Source organism: Globicephala melas, chromosome 10 (genome assembly GCF_963455315.2).
Source record: "Globicephala melas chromosome 10, mGloMel1.2, whole genome shotgun sequence".
NCBI classification, from domain to species: domain Eukaryota; kingdom Metazoa; phylum Chordata; class Mammalia; order Artiodactyla; family Delphinidae; genus Globicephala; species Globicephala melas.
The window spans coordinates 20845032-20858686 of NC_083323.1; the positions used below are offsets into that span (position 1 = coordinate 20845032).

Genomic DNA, 13655 nt, shown 5'->3' on the forward strand with positions numbered 1-13655 from the left:
CTTAAACCTATTGCCTTACAGAGCATTGATAATGTGGCTGAAAGAATGGGGGAGGAGTGGCACTGGGAGACAAGAACCTTGAATTCCACATTCTGTACTGGCACCATCTAAATGACTATGGATAAGTCCCTCTCCCTCATCCCATTCATACACTTGTTCATCAAGCCCTACCAATCTTTGAGTCTCTCTTCATTTTGTTTCCTCTTCTCTCTCCCACTGCTATTGCTTTATTTCAAGCCCTCTACCTGGACTGGTGCAGTAGCATACTAACTGATCCTCCCTGCCTGCAGTCCGTCCTCATTCAAATCCATCTTACACAAACCCAATAAATCCATATATCTATAACATAAATCTCATTATGTTCCTCTCAAAAAGAAAAAAAAAAAAAGCCACCAAAAACTTCTTACCATCCAGGGCATCCTTATCAGTCTGGTACCAACTTGCCTTATGTCTAGCCAAGGAGCCCACCACAGACATTATTCTATAGCTACACTGAATCTTCTCTTCCATTTCTAATAATCCTATTCTTGGTCATGCCTCATTACCTTTTCACAAGCAGATCTCTCGACTTGGAATGCCCCTTCTCTTTCATACCACTGGGAAAAACCATTTTTTCTTTTACACTCAAATATGATTCTTTCTGAATCCTCCCTGTCTTTCTCAGATACAATTAGGAATCATTTTCTCTCTGTTCAACAGCACTTTGTATACATGGTTTTTTGGGGTTCTTTAAAATTTGAGCCTTTAATCACTCTCCTTGATGGTAATTGCTAGGTACTTAGCATAGAGTACATTTCAAAAAATGCTTATTAAATGAATAAATGGATGAATGACAACTTTGGAAAGTCTCAATTTTTTAATCTATCAATTTGGAGAATTATTATAATTTAAAATATCCCATCTGGCTCTAATATTTCATGTCTATAGTAATTAGACACATTAATTTAAAGCAGATGTGGGGGACTTCCCTGGTGGCGCAGTGGTTAAGAATCCGCCTGCCAATGCAGGGGACACGGGTTCAAGGGTTCCTGGTCAGGGAAGATCCCACATGCCACGGAGCAACTAAACCTGTGCGCCACAACTACTGAAGTCCACGTGCCTAGAGCCCTTGCTCCACAACAAAAGAAGCCACTGCAATGAGAAGCCCGTGCACCGCACGGAAGAGTAGCCCAGGACCACCACAGCTAGAGAAAGCCCGCGCACGGTAACGAAGACCCAACGCAGCCAAAAATTAAATAAATAAATAAATAGAATTTTAAAAATAAGTAGATAAATAAAAAGTTATAAAGCGGATGTGGCATTATTCCCTTTTTACGATGAACAGACTGCCTCTCAATGTCACAAGAATATTGTACAGTGTAGTAGAAAAGTAACTACATGTAAAAATACCTGGAAGTTTTTTTGTGAATTCTACGAGAATCTGTACATGACTGGTAGCCATTTCAGTTAAAATGAGAAAATTTTCTTCTGCACTGAATTCTTCTTTTAACTAAATTTTAAGAAAAAAGCAAATGATAAGTAGATAGAAGGAGAAATCCATATAATATTGTTATACTATAGAACCATATTTAGATAATAAATTTTAAGACCCAGCTCAAATTTTTCAGATCCTTGGAGAACAATTACTATTACCAAGCTAGGTATGAGACTTCTTACTCTTTGTTTAATGCTGCAAAAAGTTTAAATGTACAACTTAAACTCTAAGCCCTAATCATTTTAACTAACATATTCATATATAAATTTGACCCCCAAGGTAGTAAAAGCCCCAGAAAATATTAACTTTAAACCCATGTATCCTCAGATATTGTACATACAATTTTATTTGTTATTTCCTGAGGCATCCTCTGCTTGCTGTATGAATCCATAATATAATGAAGAAGATTCTGTTGATCTGGGGTGAGCTCAGTTTTCTCCTACACTGGCAAAAAAATGAAAGGTGTCAGGGAAGCTGGTTATAAGGCATGTTTCCCATGTGTACTCTCATCTGGAGTAAACCACTAGCAGAAATTGTTGAAAAAAGCCCTAAATATGGCAGAAACTGTGCATGCACTCTGTTATAATGTGTAATTGCTTTCTCTAGTTCCTTGGGCAAGCCACATCACATTTCACTAAATGTGTCCCAAGTGGGTAATTTTCCTATCTATGAAACAGGGATAACAAAATATTCCTTTCATGTATTTCTTGTGAATAAATAATAAGCAGGATATGAAGCCTGTCAGGCCTACTACCATAGCAGAGTTGAGTAGTTCTCATAGAGACCATGTGGCCAGGCCTAAAATATCTGGCCCTTTACAGAACTGTTGCCAACCCCCAAAGTAGTAAGTCATCAATCTGGACAATTCAGACCACAAACACCTCTTTCCCCCTGATTAGCATCTTTTGATGAGTGTGAATAATAGTGTCGACTTGTTGCTTCCTTTACCAAAGTGTTATTGGTGAAGCACTATGACAAAGTAATACAGCTGACCCTTGAACAACACAAGGTTTGAACTGCATGGGTCCACTTATACACAGATTTCTTTTACTACACATGTTCTACTGCACTACAGAATCTGTGGTTGGTTGAATTCACAGGGGCAGAACTGAGGTTACGGGAGGGCCAGACTGTGAAATTATATGTGGATTTTCGACTGCCCGAGGGTGGACATCCCTAAATACCCCCCCAAGTTGTTCAAAGGTCAACTGTACTTTTTACATAAGATTATTTTTTCTGAAATGAACACAAAATAACATATTTGCAAAACTAAACTTGGGTGAAATTTTCTTTGTCAGTAGTATAATAAATATTGAGAAGAGTGTGACTTAATCAATCATGGATTATAGGTTTTGCAACTAATGGCAAATTAAAATTCCTCCAAATGTTCTGTGAACTATCACAGCATGTTTGGCTAAGCATCCAAGATGCTGTTCCTCTATTTTGTCCTGAGTCACGCAAAGGATTTCTTGAGTAATTTGTGACCTCAGGGAGAAGGGCCTTTCTCTATTGACCCACAGATGTGTATTCACCCTGTTTTACCCCTCGATAAGGACTAATCCACAGACCCCTATTGAGTCCACATCCTTTCCAGTCTCAGCCTCCCTTCTCACTGACAGGGGAAGAAATGTCATCGACACTCGTTTTAAAGCCCGAACCATTCCCACCGGTTACCTCTGGGAAGCAGGAGGAGAATAGGATCAGGGAGATGGAGAAATTTCACTGATTTTACTTCATCCATGTTTACGTAACTGCTATCCTTTGAATTTTTACATGGAAGCATGTATTACTCTCTTGACTAAAAAGCTCTTGATGCACACTTGAAATGAAATTCTGCTTGTGGCTGTGGCCCTGGTGTGAAAGCTCCCCGCCCAAGTCACAACATCCTAGAAGCTCAGTGGCCGCCGGCTATGGTGGACACGCTGGCCCGTCATTACCCTGCATGACTTAGTTGTCGAGGTCACTTGCCGCAAGTCACGTCCTTCACCGTCTTCATTAATGGTCTGATCTGCGTGCTGCTTCACGTTTTTCCTCAGTCTTTTAGATTTACACTGAATGTCAGTTAACAAGCCTGAAAACATAAACAGAGAGTCTTCGCCATCCAAGGAAAGTCCTGTTGGGTTTGTGGTCCCAAGGCAGCTGAGGTGTGGTCAGCTCAAAAGGTCTCCTTCGCCATTTAGCACAGAGCTAATTCTGGCCCTACTGACAGTTTAAGACTTGGTCTTGAACAAGAAATGTATCTCCTGTGAGCCTGAGTTTCTTCCTTGGTAAAATGAGAATAATATTTAACCCACAGAGTTATCTGTAGATTAAATATCATTAGGTCATTTTTTAAAATGAGCTTTCTGCAAAGAATTTGTAACACCAGAGCATTGTACAAATGTAAGGTACTCAATAAAAAAGGTGAATGACACTCACCCTCTTCCTGGCCTAGGGGGCCTTGAAAGCTAGTGTTTCAAAACATAGGATTAATATTGTTTTCCATCGATGTTTACATAACTGTACTGTAAGAAGTAGATCCAATTTCACATTAAACACAAAAGTAAATGTGTTGAGGAAAATGATGTCAACATCCTTTAGGGAAAAATTTTAAAGTCCTGTTAATTTTCAGAACTGTATAAATTATTAAGAATATAGTTACAGATGAAAATATCTCCAGGGGACTTTGAAATTTTCTTTTGAATAATCATACAATATCACCATAAATTTACACTTAAACAGAACTAGTAAAATAATGAAGAACAACCTCCCATGTTCCTATTTAACTTCCTTATTCTCTCAATGTTAACGAAATGAAGTTCCAAGAGTTTCTTTGTCCAGGGCATTTACTTTATAGGATCATACAAAAGCTCTTATATCTGTTACTAGATAAGTTTGTGTTTTCACAAATAACATTATAGACTCTTGTAGGTAGAGTCATGAAAAATGTCCTCAGGACTTTGCTGGAACAGGTTCATATTTAAGTGATGAGGAACATGAACCACCCAGGATCGAGGTAAGTGTTTCCACTGCAAGATTGGATTCCAGCCACAGCCCCTACCGCAGTCTCTTGTTTCATATACGCTAAGAAGAGATTGTGATCGGGCACTATAAAATTTTCATCCATCCAGAGCTGGATTATTTACACTGACCTATTTTTACCCCCCTCCTGCACGCGTTATTTCTTTGGGTCCATCCCAGTTGCCTGCAGTTGGGGAACAATAGAACTGGAGTCACCTTCCAAAGGCTTTTATTTCATGTGGCATTCCCTCTCTGAGTGTTATCATCCCCTTGGTGATGTTTGTTTGTTTATTTGTGTTTTGAGCAGGAATAGGACATATCTCAGAATCTGAGTGGTCTGTAGAATTTGCAGAATGAAAAATTAATATGTTATGTACGAGCATGCATCCCAAATTTTGATGAAGATTATGGTTTCTCACAAAGCCAGCAGTTAATACAGTGTCTCTTTATCTGATTGAAGGACAGAATTATATTAAAACTCGGAGTAATTTCCTGTGTAAACCTATACAAATTGGTTCAAAGCTGCACTAAGAGAAAAAGGAGTCTCAATAAAATGACTAGGTTTAAAACTCTATTTAGACAATTCAGAGGCAGTTACACCTTATAGAACATTCTTAATTTTTCCCACAACTGTGAATTTTTATGCTGATTAAACAATAAATAAGAAGGATATTAAATCATATTTGGAGGAAACATTTAGACTGTCATTCTTTGTAGCTTATTAAAACATGTTACTTTGACTGTATGTTAATGCCATTTCACTTCACGTATAATTCATGGCAACAATGGACACCAAAACACAGCTGTTTCTTTCAGGTGCATAAGATGCTCTTTAAATGACAGTTTCGACAATTTCAGTGGTTCATTACCCTTTTCAAGAACTTAGACGGCTTAGTAAGTCTCTGCTTTAATATGTGACGTACAATTCCAATCATGTGAGTTACCTGACATCTGCCTCCTTAAGAGATTTTTAGTGGAATTTAATTGCTTGTTGCGAATACCTGTATACATACATTCAGCCAACATTCCCATCTCTTTGCATTTCCTTAGTCGACACTCTTGGCACTTCCTTCGCATGTACATGTCCATCACACAGTTGCCCCCGTTTTTACACTTGTACACGGCATTTTTGGTAATGCTTCTCCTGAAGAAACCTGGGGAAGAAACGGAAAGAAGTAAGAGGCTCCAAACCACACACCTGGATTGAGAGATGCCACAGCATTTTTCTCATGAACCCCCGTGGGGCACTCAGGCCATCCTTGACCATATCGGTGACAAATGTACTTTTGGCTGTGCTGCACGGTCCAGACGGCTGCTGTTGTTAATGATTTATTTCTCAAAAATAAAGACACATTTGAATTATAGCCTCTCTTTGGAAAAATCTTGGTTTGTTTTAAAAGATAGATTACTTTCATTAGTGTATCTTTACTGGGAGACCATTATGTACTAATGAGCTCTAGGTGCTGGTGGTACAGGGGTGAATAAGTTATCACTGCCCTCTTACAGTTTATGGGTTGGTTGAGAACAAAGGGAGGCAAACAACCAAACTAGCGAAATTCCGTGTTCCTGGGCTGTGCTGAGGCAGAGAGGCTGACTGAATGATCAGTTCTGGATACAGAGGTCAGACTCGGAAGTGAGCATTGAGGTTTCAATTCAGTACTTAATATACGCAGCTTGGTATAATAATAAACATGCCAACCTTGCTTTAAAATAAACATCTCCCCGGAGAGCATGCAGCCACAGCTACAGCCGCTACAGTTCAGCTGCCTGGAGGTGGGGAGGGGACTGACTGGCCTCCTTTCTGCTTCTCCTCTTCCTCCTCCACCCATAAACCTGGATGACCATGGTTCCTGACACTTCTGGAGTCGAGGTGGAGTGGTGAATAAGGATTGGGCTGGGGGAGGCAGGGAAAGAAGTGACAGGAAAGAGCTTACTTGCCTGGTGTTGTTAGAAGCTGGTTTGTATCTAGCAAGTTTTGGAAACTGACTCTTTCTCCCTTGGTTTGGGTTCTTTTGAGAACTCCTCCCATCACTGGGATATTTTCCTCTGCAGTTCCTTGTTGAGGGCAAATATGTCTCTCTTCTAGCCCATGGCTTTCATCTCATTCTTCAGCCTCTTGGAATTCGGCAATTCACCTGCATCCTCTTTCTTCTGACGTCCCTCCACTCCATGGACTCAACCCCATGCCAGTTTTCTCTGCTCCAACAAACTCAGAGAAAATTGCTTCCACCTACCTATGAGCAGTCAGCCACCCACACTCTTGCCCTTTCAACTTCTCAGGTGAAAGTCAGACGCCAATCTTCAGTGTCCCTCAGCTGCAGGGAATACATGTCAATCTCCTTGAGTGATCCTGTTGAAGACCCTTCCATTGGGCCTGGGGCAGCAGGGCCTCCTTAGTGTACAGATTTTATCTGGAGAAGGGGGACACCTTTTTCTAATTCTCACAAAAGTCCCATACTTTCCAGCGGTGGCCCCCAGGGGCAGACAGCCACACCCCACCCCACCCCTTTGCAATGGGAATGTGGGATTCCTAGCACACTAATCACATGTTCCAAAAGCTTTAAAGATCACTCTCTAACTTCCAACTCCTGCTCACTTCATACCCTCAGAGTAAGCGAGGTATTTAACTAGTTCTTAACTACCCACTGCAAGATGGGCTCACTTTGGAATGTAGCATCTATTGTCTTCACGCCTTTGCCAAGATTGAGACAGCAGTGTCCTTCCTATTTTAGCAGCCTGTTGGAATAATAGCTGACATTTACTAAGCACCCACTCTCTGTTGTTCTAACCACTTCACCTGCATTTATTTATTTAATCTCCATATCAATTTTATGATGAAGATAATATTATGTGTCCCCATGTTACAGATGAAAAAAACAGTACAGAGAGGTTAAGTATTTTGGCCATGATAACATGGTTAATAATTGGACTAAAAAGATTTGAATCCAGGCAGTCATGCACCAAAGCCCACGCTCTTAACCACTATGTTATAATTGCCCCCCTTGCATCACAAGAGAGTAGAATAACTTAATCTTAAATACCTACTATCTGAAAGCTGCATCAGAGAATGCAAGGGAGATACCAAGATGAAGAAAACATTCCTTGTCCCTCAGAGCTTCCAACTTAGGGGGAAGACAAAGCAGTAAAATCACAACACAATAAAAATGCAGAGTGACAGGATAGCCAATTAAGTAATACATTATTGGAAGGTAGATGAAAAAGTGATCATTTCATGGCCACACTAAATGCTTGTGAAGGACGTGCCACATTAAAGGGAGACAGCAATTCCATCACAGACTTGGAGATTTGCACATTTGTTATGACAATTTTTCAAGCAGAAGGCAATAAAAATTGTCCTAGTAAAATAAGTATAATATGACAATTTCCCATCAGCTAAAAGTCTAGTGTCTCGAGGAAAAGGCATTATATGGGCTGGGAATGGCCCTGATTAATTCCAAGTAGGGGGAATCACAGAAGACCTCATGAAGGAAGTAGAATTTGAGCTGGACCTCAGAGAATAAGTAGGATTTTGAAACATGGACTTTGAGGGAGGAAGGACAGTCTGGGAAATGAGCAAGTGCACGGAGTTATGGAAATTCCAAGGAAGGGTAGATAATCCATCTTGATGGGAGGGTAGAGTGTGGGGAGAATTAGTGGGAGCTGGATGAGGGCATGTAGTGGGACAGAATATGGTTAAATGCCGTTGAATTCCAAGCAAAGAAGTTGATATCAAGTAGAGAGAGAGAGAAGCCTTTAAAGGGTTTTGGCAGGGGAGGGTCTAACCTAACCTGCGTGTTGGGAAGACTCCTTGGGGCAAGGTCAAGAAAGGTGGGACAGGGAGATCGGAGACTGGAGGCAAGAGGCTGTTATGGCCAGAGGGTGACTGATGCCTGACCTATATGGGGCGGGGAGTAGGGGGGCAGGAAACAGAGGAACATTCAGGACTTGATAACTAACTCAATATGAAAACAAGCTGAAGAAAAAGTTAGAGATGTCAAGGTTAAAAAAGTCATAGACTTGCTTTTGAATTTGTGAGCTGGTATAACTTTCAGTAGGAATGGCATTACCATTTTCCTAAATGTCAAATCCAACCACATAGAGTCTAAAAAAAGACTGTGCTTCAGATCAGTGTTGATATTGGGAGTGCAAACACCACATCGTGCAATTCAAAAGAAACTACAGACAAAAAAAGAAAGAAAGAAAAGAAAAGAAAAAAAGAACTTTTTCCTGATACCAAATGATTGATCTCAATGACCACTTTAGCTTACTTGAGTCAATCTGCCCACTAATTTTCAGCCCCTCCCAGGCACAATTCCCTCTAAAACCATGATAGATATTGATAGCTCAATAATGAATTGAAATAAAATTCCTTATTCCAGGATGAGTCAAAGGAACAGTGCTAGGACAATTCTGCAGGGTTTTTTTGCTCTGGTATTAACTGAGAAAGGAATCATTATCATCTCAATAGCTGAATTAATTAGCTTTCACTCTAAGGTGGCAACACAATGTTATCATTCTATCATTTAAATAAGGCTACATATACTGTATTTATACTTATGCAAATCAATCCGTACACATACCTCTGCCTCTCTCTTGTGCATATTCAACAATGCCCATATCAGAAAAGTCATATGAAAATGAATGGAAAGGAAATTCACTGAGGAACAGAGGCTCCCCGGTAAACGAAGATGAATAGACAGGGCTGGCATTGCCCTCAGGGGAGTGTGTAGCGCTAGGGGGCTTCCTGGGGTGGCAGGCGAATAAGCTATAGGATGGTAAAATGGATCCCTCAGTTACGCAGAATATTGGACATCCTGCTTTTCTGCTTCTTTATACAGATAGAACCCATACCATACCCTACTCCCAACTCATACTTACATACATGCCCACACAGACACACATGCACATACTGGACTCCAGGGACTGACAGTAGGCCACACATTACTTTGAAATCAATAAGATGTTGGTTGATGTTTCAACCTCTAAGGGTCTCCTGACTTTTTAAACAGCAACAGACACATAGGACTGAGGAATTAGTTATGTTAACATCCAATACGGCCTAAAGAAAGTCAGCTTTTAGTTCTGCCTCAGCAGACCATAGAATAAAAAGGACTCCACCACCGACTTGTACAGGACTTATTCTGTAGCAGGCGCTTTTAAACACTTTGCCTATGGCGTTTCACTTAACACTAATAACAATCCTATGAGGTAGACCTAGTCTTATCTCTCTCTTATAGGTAAGGAGACCGAGTTACACAGAAATTAAGTCATTTGCTCAAGGTCCTACAGATAGTAAATGGTAGAGCTCAGATTTGAACGCTGATAGGCTCAGTTCCGTACTCTATGCTCTTAACCACTATATTATGCTGTCCTTCTAGTTAGGAGATTACATTCTTAAAAATTGTCTTTTGACATGAATCTCCCCAAATCCCATTTTGCAGGTGAAGTGCTCCACAGTTTCATCCCTATCTCCAAAGCTTCTTCAGAAACATCCTGTTCTCCCTCCCCACTCCAGGTGTCTGCTCCACCTCTGTCTCACTGGTAGAAAACTGCAAAGTAGCACAAACTAGACAGAAGAGCTGCCAATACTGAACCAGGTAAGCTTTGGTCTCCATCACACAGTTTCTTAGGCTTTAGGATCTCAATTCCTCTCTTTGAGTTGTTTGCTGATTTTTTTAGAACTCAGTAATAGACTCCTGATCGCCTGGCAGGAGCTGTTTTAGGTCGTTGTTTTTGAAAAAGCAAACTCTCAAACTTTTGAGATGCAGTCGATAAAAATTATTCTTGACTATTTAGTTCTTGTTAATGTTGCTTTTAAGGTTTTTTTCCCCCTTTATCTGTTAGGGAGCCACAAAAAAATGTCTCCCTGATTTTCCAACACTTACTTTTATCACTATAATTTCTAATTTTTTTTTCTTAAATAGGTTTAAAAAGAACTGACTTTGAATTACTTTTGGAAGTTGCCTAATGTCACTCCAAAGTAGGCAAATCAACAAACAACCTAGTAGTCAAAGGGCATTCGTAAAACTTCTATACTCCCTCTGGAAAAAAAAAAAAAAATACTGTGAAATAAAAGTTCATTAAAATAACATAGTCTGGGCTTCCCTGGTGGCGCAGTGGTAGAGAGCCCGCCTGCCGATGCAGGGGACACGGGTTCGTGCCCCGGTCCGGGAAGATTCCACGTGCCGCAGAGCGGCTGTGCCCGTGAGCCATGGCCGCTGAACCTGCGCGTCCAGAGCCTGTTGCTCTGCAACGGGAGAGGCCACAACAGTGAGAGGCCCACGTACCGCAAAACAAACAAACAAACAAAAGAGTCCTGCAGATTTGAGTACCAGTTCTACTGCATTCTTTCATAGCTGTGAGATCCGGGCGAATTTCTGAGTGTTGGTATTTTTATTTGGAAAAAGGAGATGATAATACTATCTCAAGGAGCCACTATAAGGATAAATGAAATAAAGAGTCTCCAGTGGAAACTGTCCAGCCCATAACTGAGAATCATTATTTTCCCCAGTTTGTCTGAGTCCATAAATGTGTATTTTTCAACAATTTTAGGAATTTTAATGTAAAGGATGATTTATCAAGTGACTCATGTGTGATTTATACTTGGTCCTATTGTTTTGGGGTTTGGGGGTGCTGTTTTGTTGTCTTTTGCTTTTCTATCCCATCCCAAGAGGGTAGCCATCTTTTTATGCTCACTTGCTAAGACAAAAGCTGAAGTTGTTTACCTCTAGATAAAGATAACTCTCGGATAGGGCTTTTGTTTTCAACCCCTCATTGAAAGGGTTACACTGCATCATATCAAAGATGATGGAGGCGGAGGTCAATGCTTTTAGAGTTGGGGGAGCAGAGGCAGCTTAGCTGGAAAAAGGTTTGGGGAACTTCACCAGAGCCTGAAAATGGGATGAGTCTCACAGGTTCTCTGAGTATTGGACCAGCACCCATAAAGAGCCTCTAGAGAGGTGACAAATCTTTAATGGGATAGCTCTGAGATGAGGACAGGAAGATACTAATAACATGACCTTGGAAACCCTGAGATAAAATACCCATGTCAAAAGGTGGCTGAGTTGTCCACTCTCAAGGGATCAATTCAAAGGTGAACAAGGAGCATATCAACTAATACCAAAATATTCCCCCCTGTGTAAGACCCCTGATATTTGTGCATGTTCCTGGGGAAAAGAGCATCCCCAAATATATCCCAAGTGGAATTTCTCATCAGCCAGGGGTATTATGAGCCTGGGAAAGATTAAATTTGATTACAGAAATATAGAAATATGATATGTCTTACACTTAGTCCTACCTGTTTCAGTAACAAAGTGTTTCTGAAATGCTACACATAAAGTACATCTAAAATACGGAGGTGGCTATCAAAGGAAAAACGTAGAAATGAACTAAATGAAAATGAAAATACAACTCATCAAAATTTGTGGGATGTAGCAAAAGCAGTACTCAGAGGAAAAATTCATAGCATTAACTGAATACATTAGAAAAGAAATACATAAAATCCAATAATCTAAACTTCCACCTTAGGAAACTAGAAAAGAGAGCAAATTAAATCCAAAGTAAGCTGAAGAGGAGAAGTAATAAAAGTTAGAGCAGGATCAGTGAAATTGAAAATAGGAATACAGGGCTTCCCTGGTGGCGCAGTGGTTGAGAGTCCGCCTGCCGATGCAGGGGACACGGGTTCGTGCCCCGGTCCGGGAAGATCCCACATGCCGCGGAGCGGCTGGGCCCGTGAGCCATGGCCGCTGAGCCTGCGCATCCGGAGCCTGTGCTCCGCAACGGGAGAGGCCACGACAGTGAGAGGCCCACGTACCACAAAAAAAAAAAAAAAAGAAAATAGGAATACAACAGAGAAAATCAATGAAACCAAAGCTGGTTCTCCGAAAAGATCAATAAAATTGAAAAATATCTAGCAAGGCTAACCAAGAAAAAGAGAGAAGACACAAATTACTAGTATCAGAAATAAAAGAGAGCCATTACTACTAATTCCATGGATATGAAAAGCATAATAAAGGAATATTATTTTAAAAATTGTATGCCTTCTCTATATCTTTAATTCTGTGTTTGTAAGGAGGGGAGATGGTTCTGTGGAAATAAAGCCTATCCAAATGATCAAACAACAAAATGCAAAACACAAAAACACAAAACCACTAGTGGTTATCAGTGGTTGCCTCTGGGGAACAGGACTTGGGGCAGAAATGGTTGTGCAGGGGATTTTCTACCGTTTGACTTTTGAATGACATGTACTCATTGCTTTGACAAAATGTTCAAGTGACGAAGTTGTCTAAAGGAGTTGAAAGCAAAAATCCGTGGACACCCTCACCCCTACTGCGTATCCTTGGGAGACTGAGGGCAAGGGTAACATCTGCAGGGGTTGGGCTTTTCAGGCCCTTAACAGCTGTTTAAACTCCCAGGTAGGCAAACTCCCAGGAGCTGGAGGCTTATACTGACTAGTGGCCTCTAGTCACTACTTTCCTATTTATATATTGCTTATATATTTAGTTTAAATATTTTTTCTTATTTAAATCTAATTTCTATTGTCTTCAGTTTGTCTTATATCATTACTCTGTATTTATTTGATATATCAACTTTTATTCATTGGAAATCACCCTTCTATCATTTCCTTTTTCTATTTGTTCTTTTAGATACCATTTTATTGCTTTTGTATTTTTAATCTTTTTTGTTTGTTTGTTTTACTGGTTTCTCTTTTTTTCTATTTTAGCTCAATTATGTAAACTGTTTTCCTACTTTGCTTTAAAATGGTGAAAGTGAGAGCAGGAATTTTGTTTTGTTCACCACTGTATCGCGTAGGCTTAGAATAGCGGCTGGCATATAGTTGGTACTTAATAATATTTACTGAAAAAAATTGAATGAATTAATTCAAACTCCCAGCAGCTAGAGGCTTAATTAGTTAACTAATAGGAAGAGAGATAGTTTTGAAAATAGTGTATGATCCAAATTAAGGGGGCTGGATGAAGAGAAGAATAACGATGATAAAATAATAGGAATTCATCAACAAAACAACAATAGCAAATGTTTTATGAGCACTCAAGGTGTGCCAGGTACAGAGTTGGAGGTTTTAAAAACAATGTCTCTATTCACAAATGAATCAACGGACAAAGGATTAATCTCCAAAATATACAAACAGCTCATGCAGCTCAATATTAAAGAAACAAACAAC

The 13655-nt window shown here is 40.1% G+C and overlaps 1 protein-coding gene across 1 annotated transcript in view; it reads right to left on the reverse strand.

The window, feature by feature from the left end:
• Nucleotides 1-13655, reverse strand: part of NR1H4 (nuclear receptor subfamily 1 group H member 4) — a 66527-nt gene that overhangs the window by 13438 nt on the left and 39434 nt on the right. The window contains exons 5-8 of the mRNA XM_060305979.1: nt 5476-5628; nt 3412-3545; nt 1815-1913; nt 1390-1489 (exon numbers count right to left, since the gene is read on the reverse strand). Of these exons, the coding sequence (XP_060161962.1) occupies nt 1390-1489; nt 1815-1913; nt 3412-3545; nt 5476-5628 (486 nt within the window). The remainder of the gene's footprint in view (nt 1-1389; nt 1490-1814; nt 1914-3411; nt 3546-5475; nt 5629-13655) is intronic.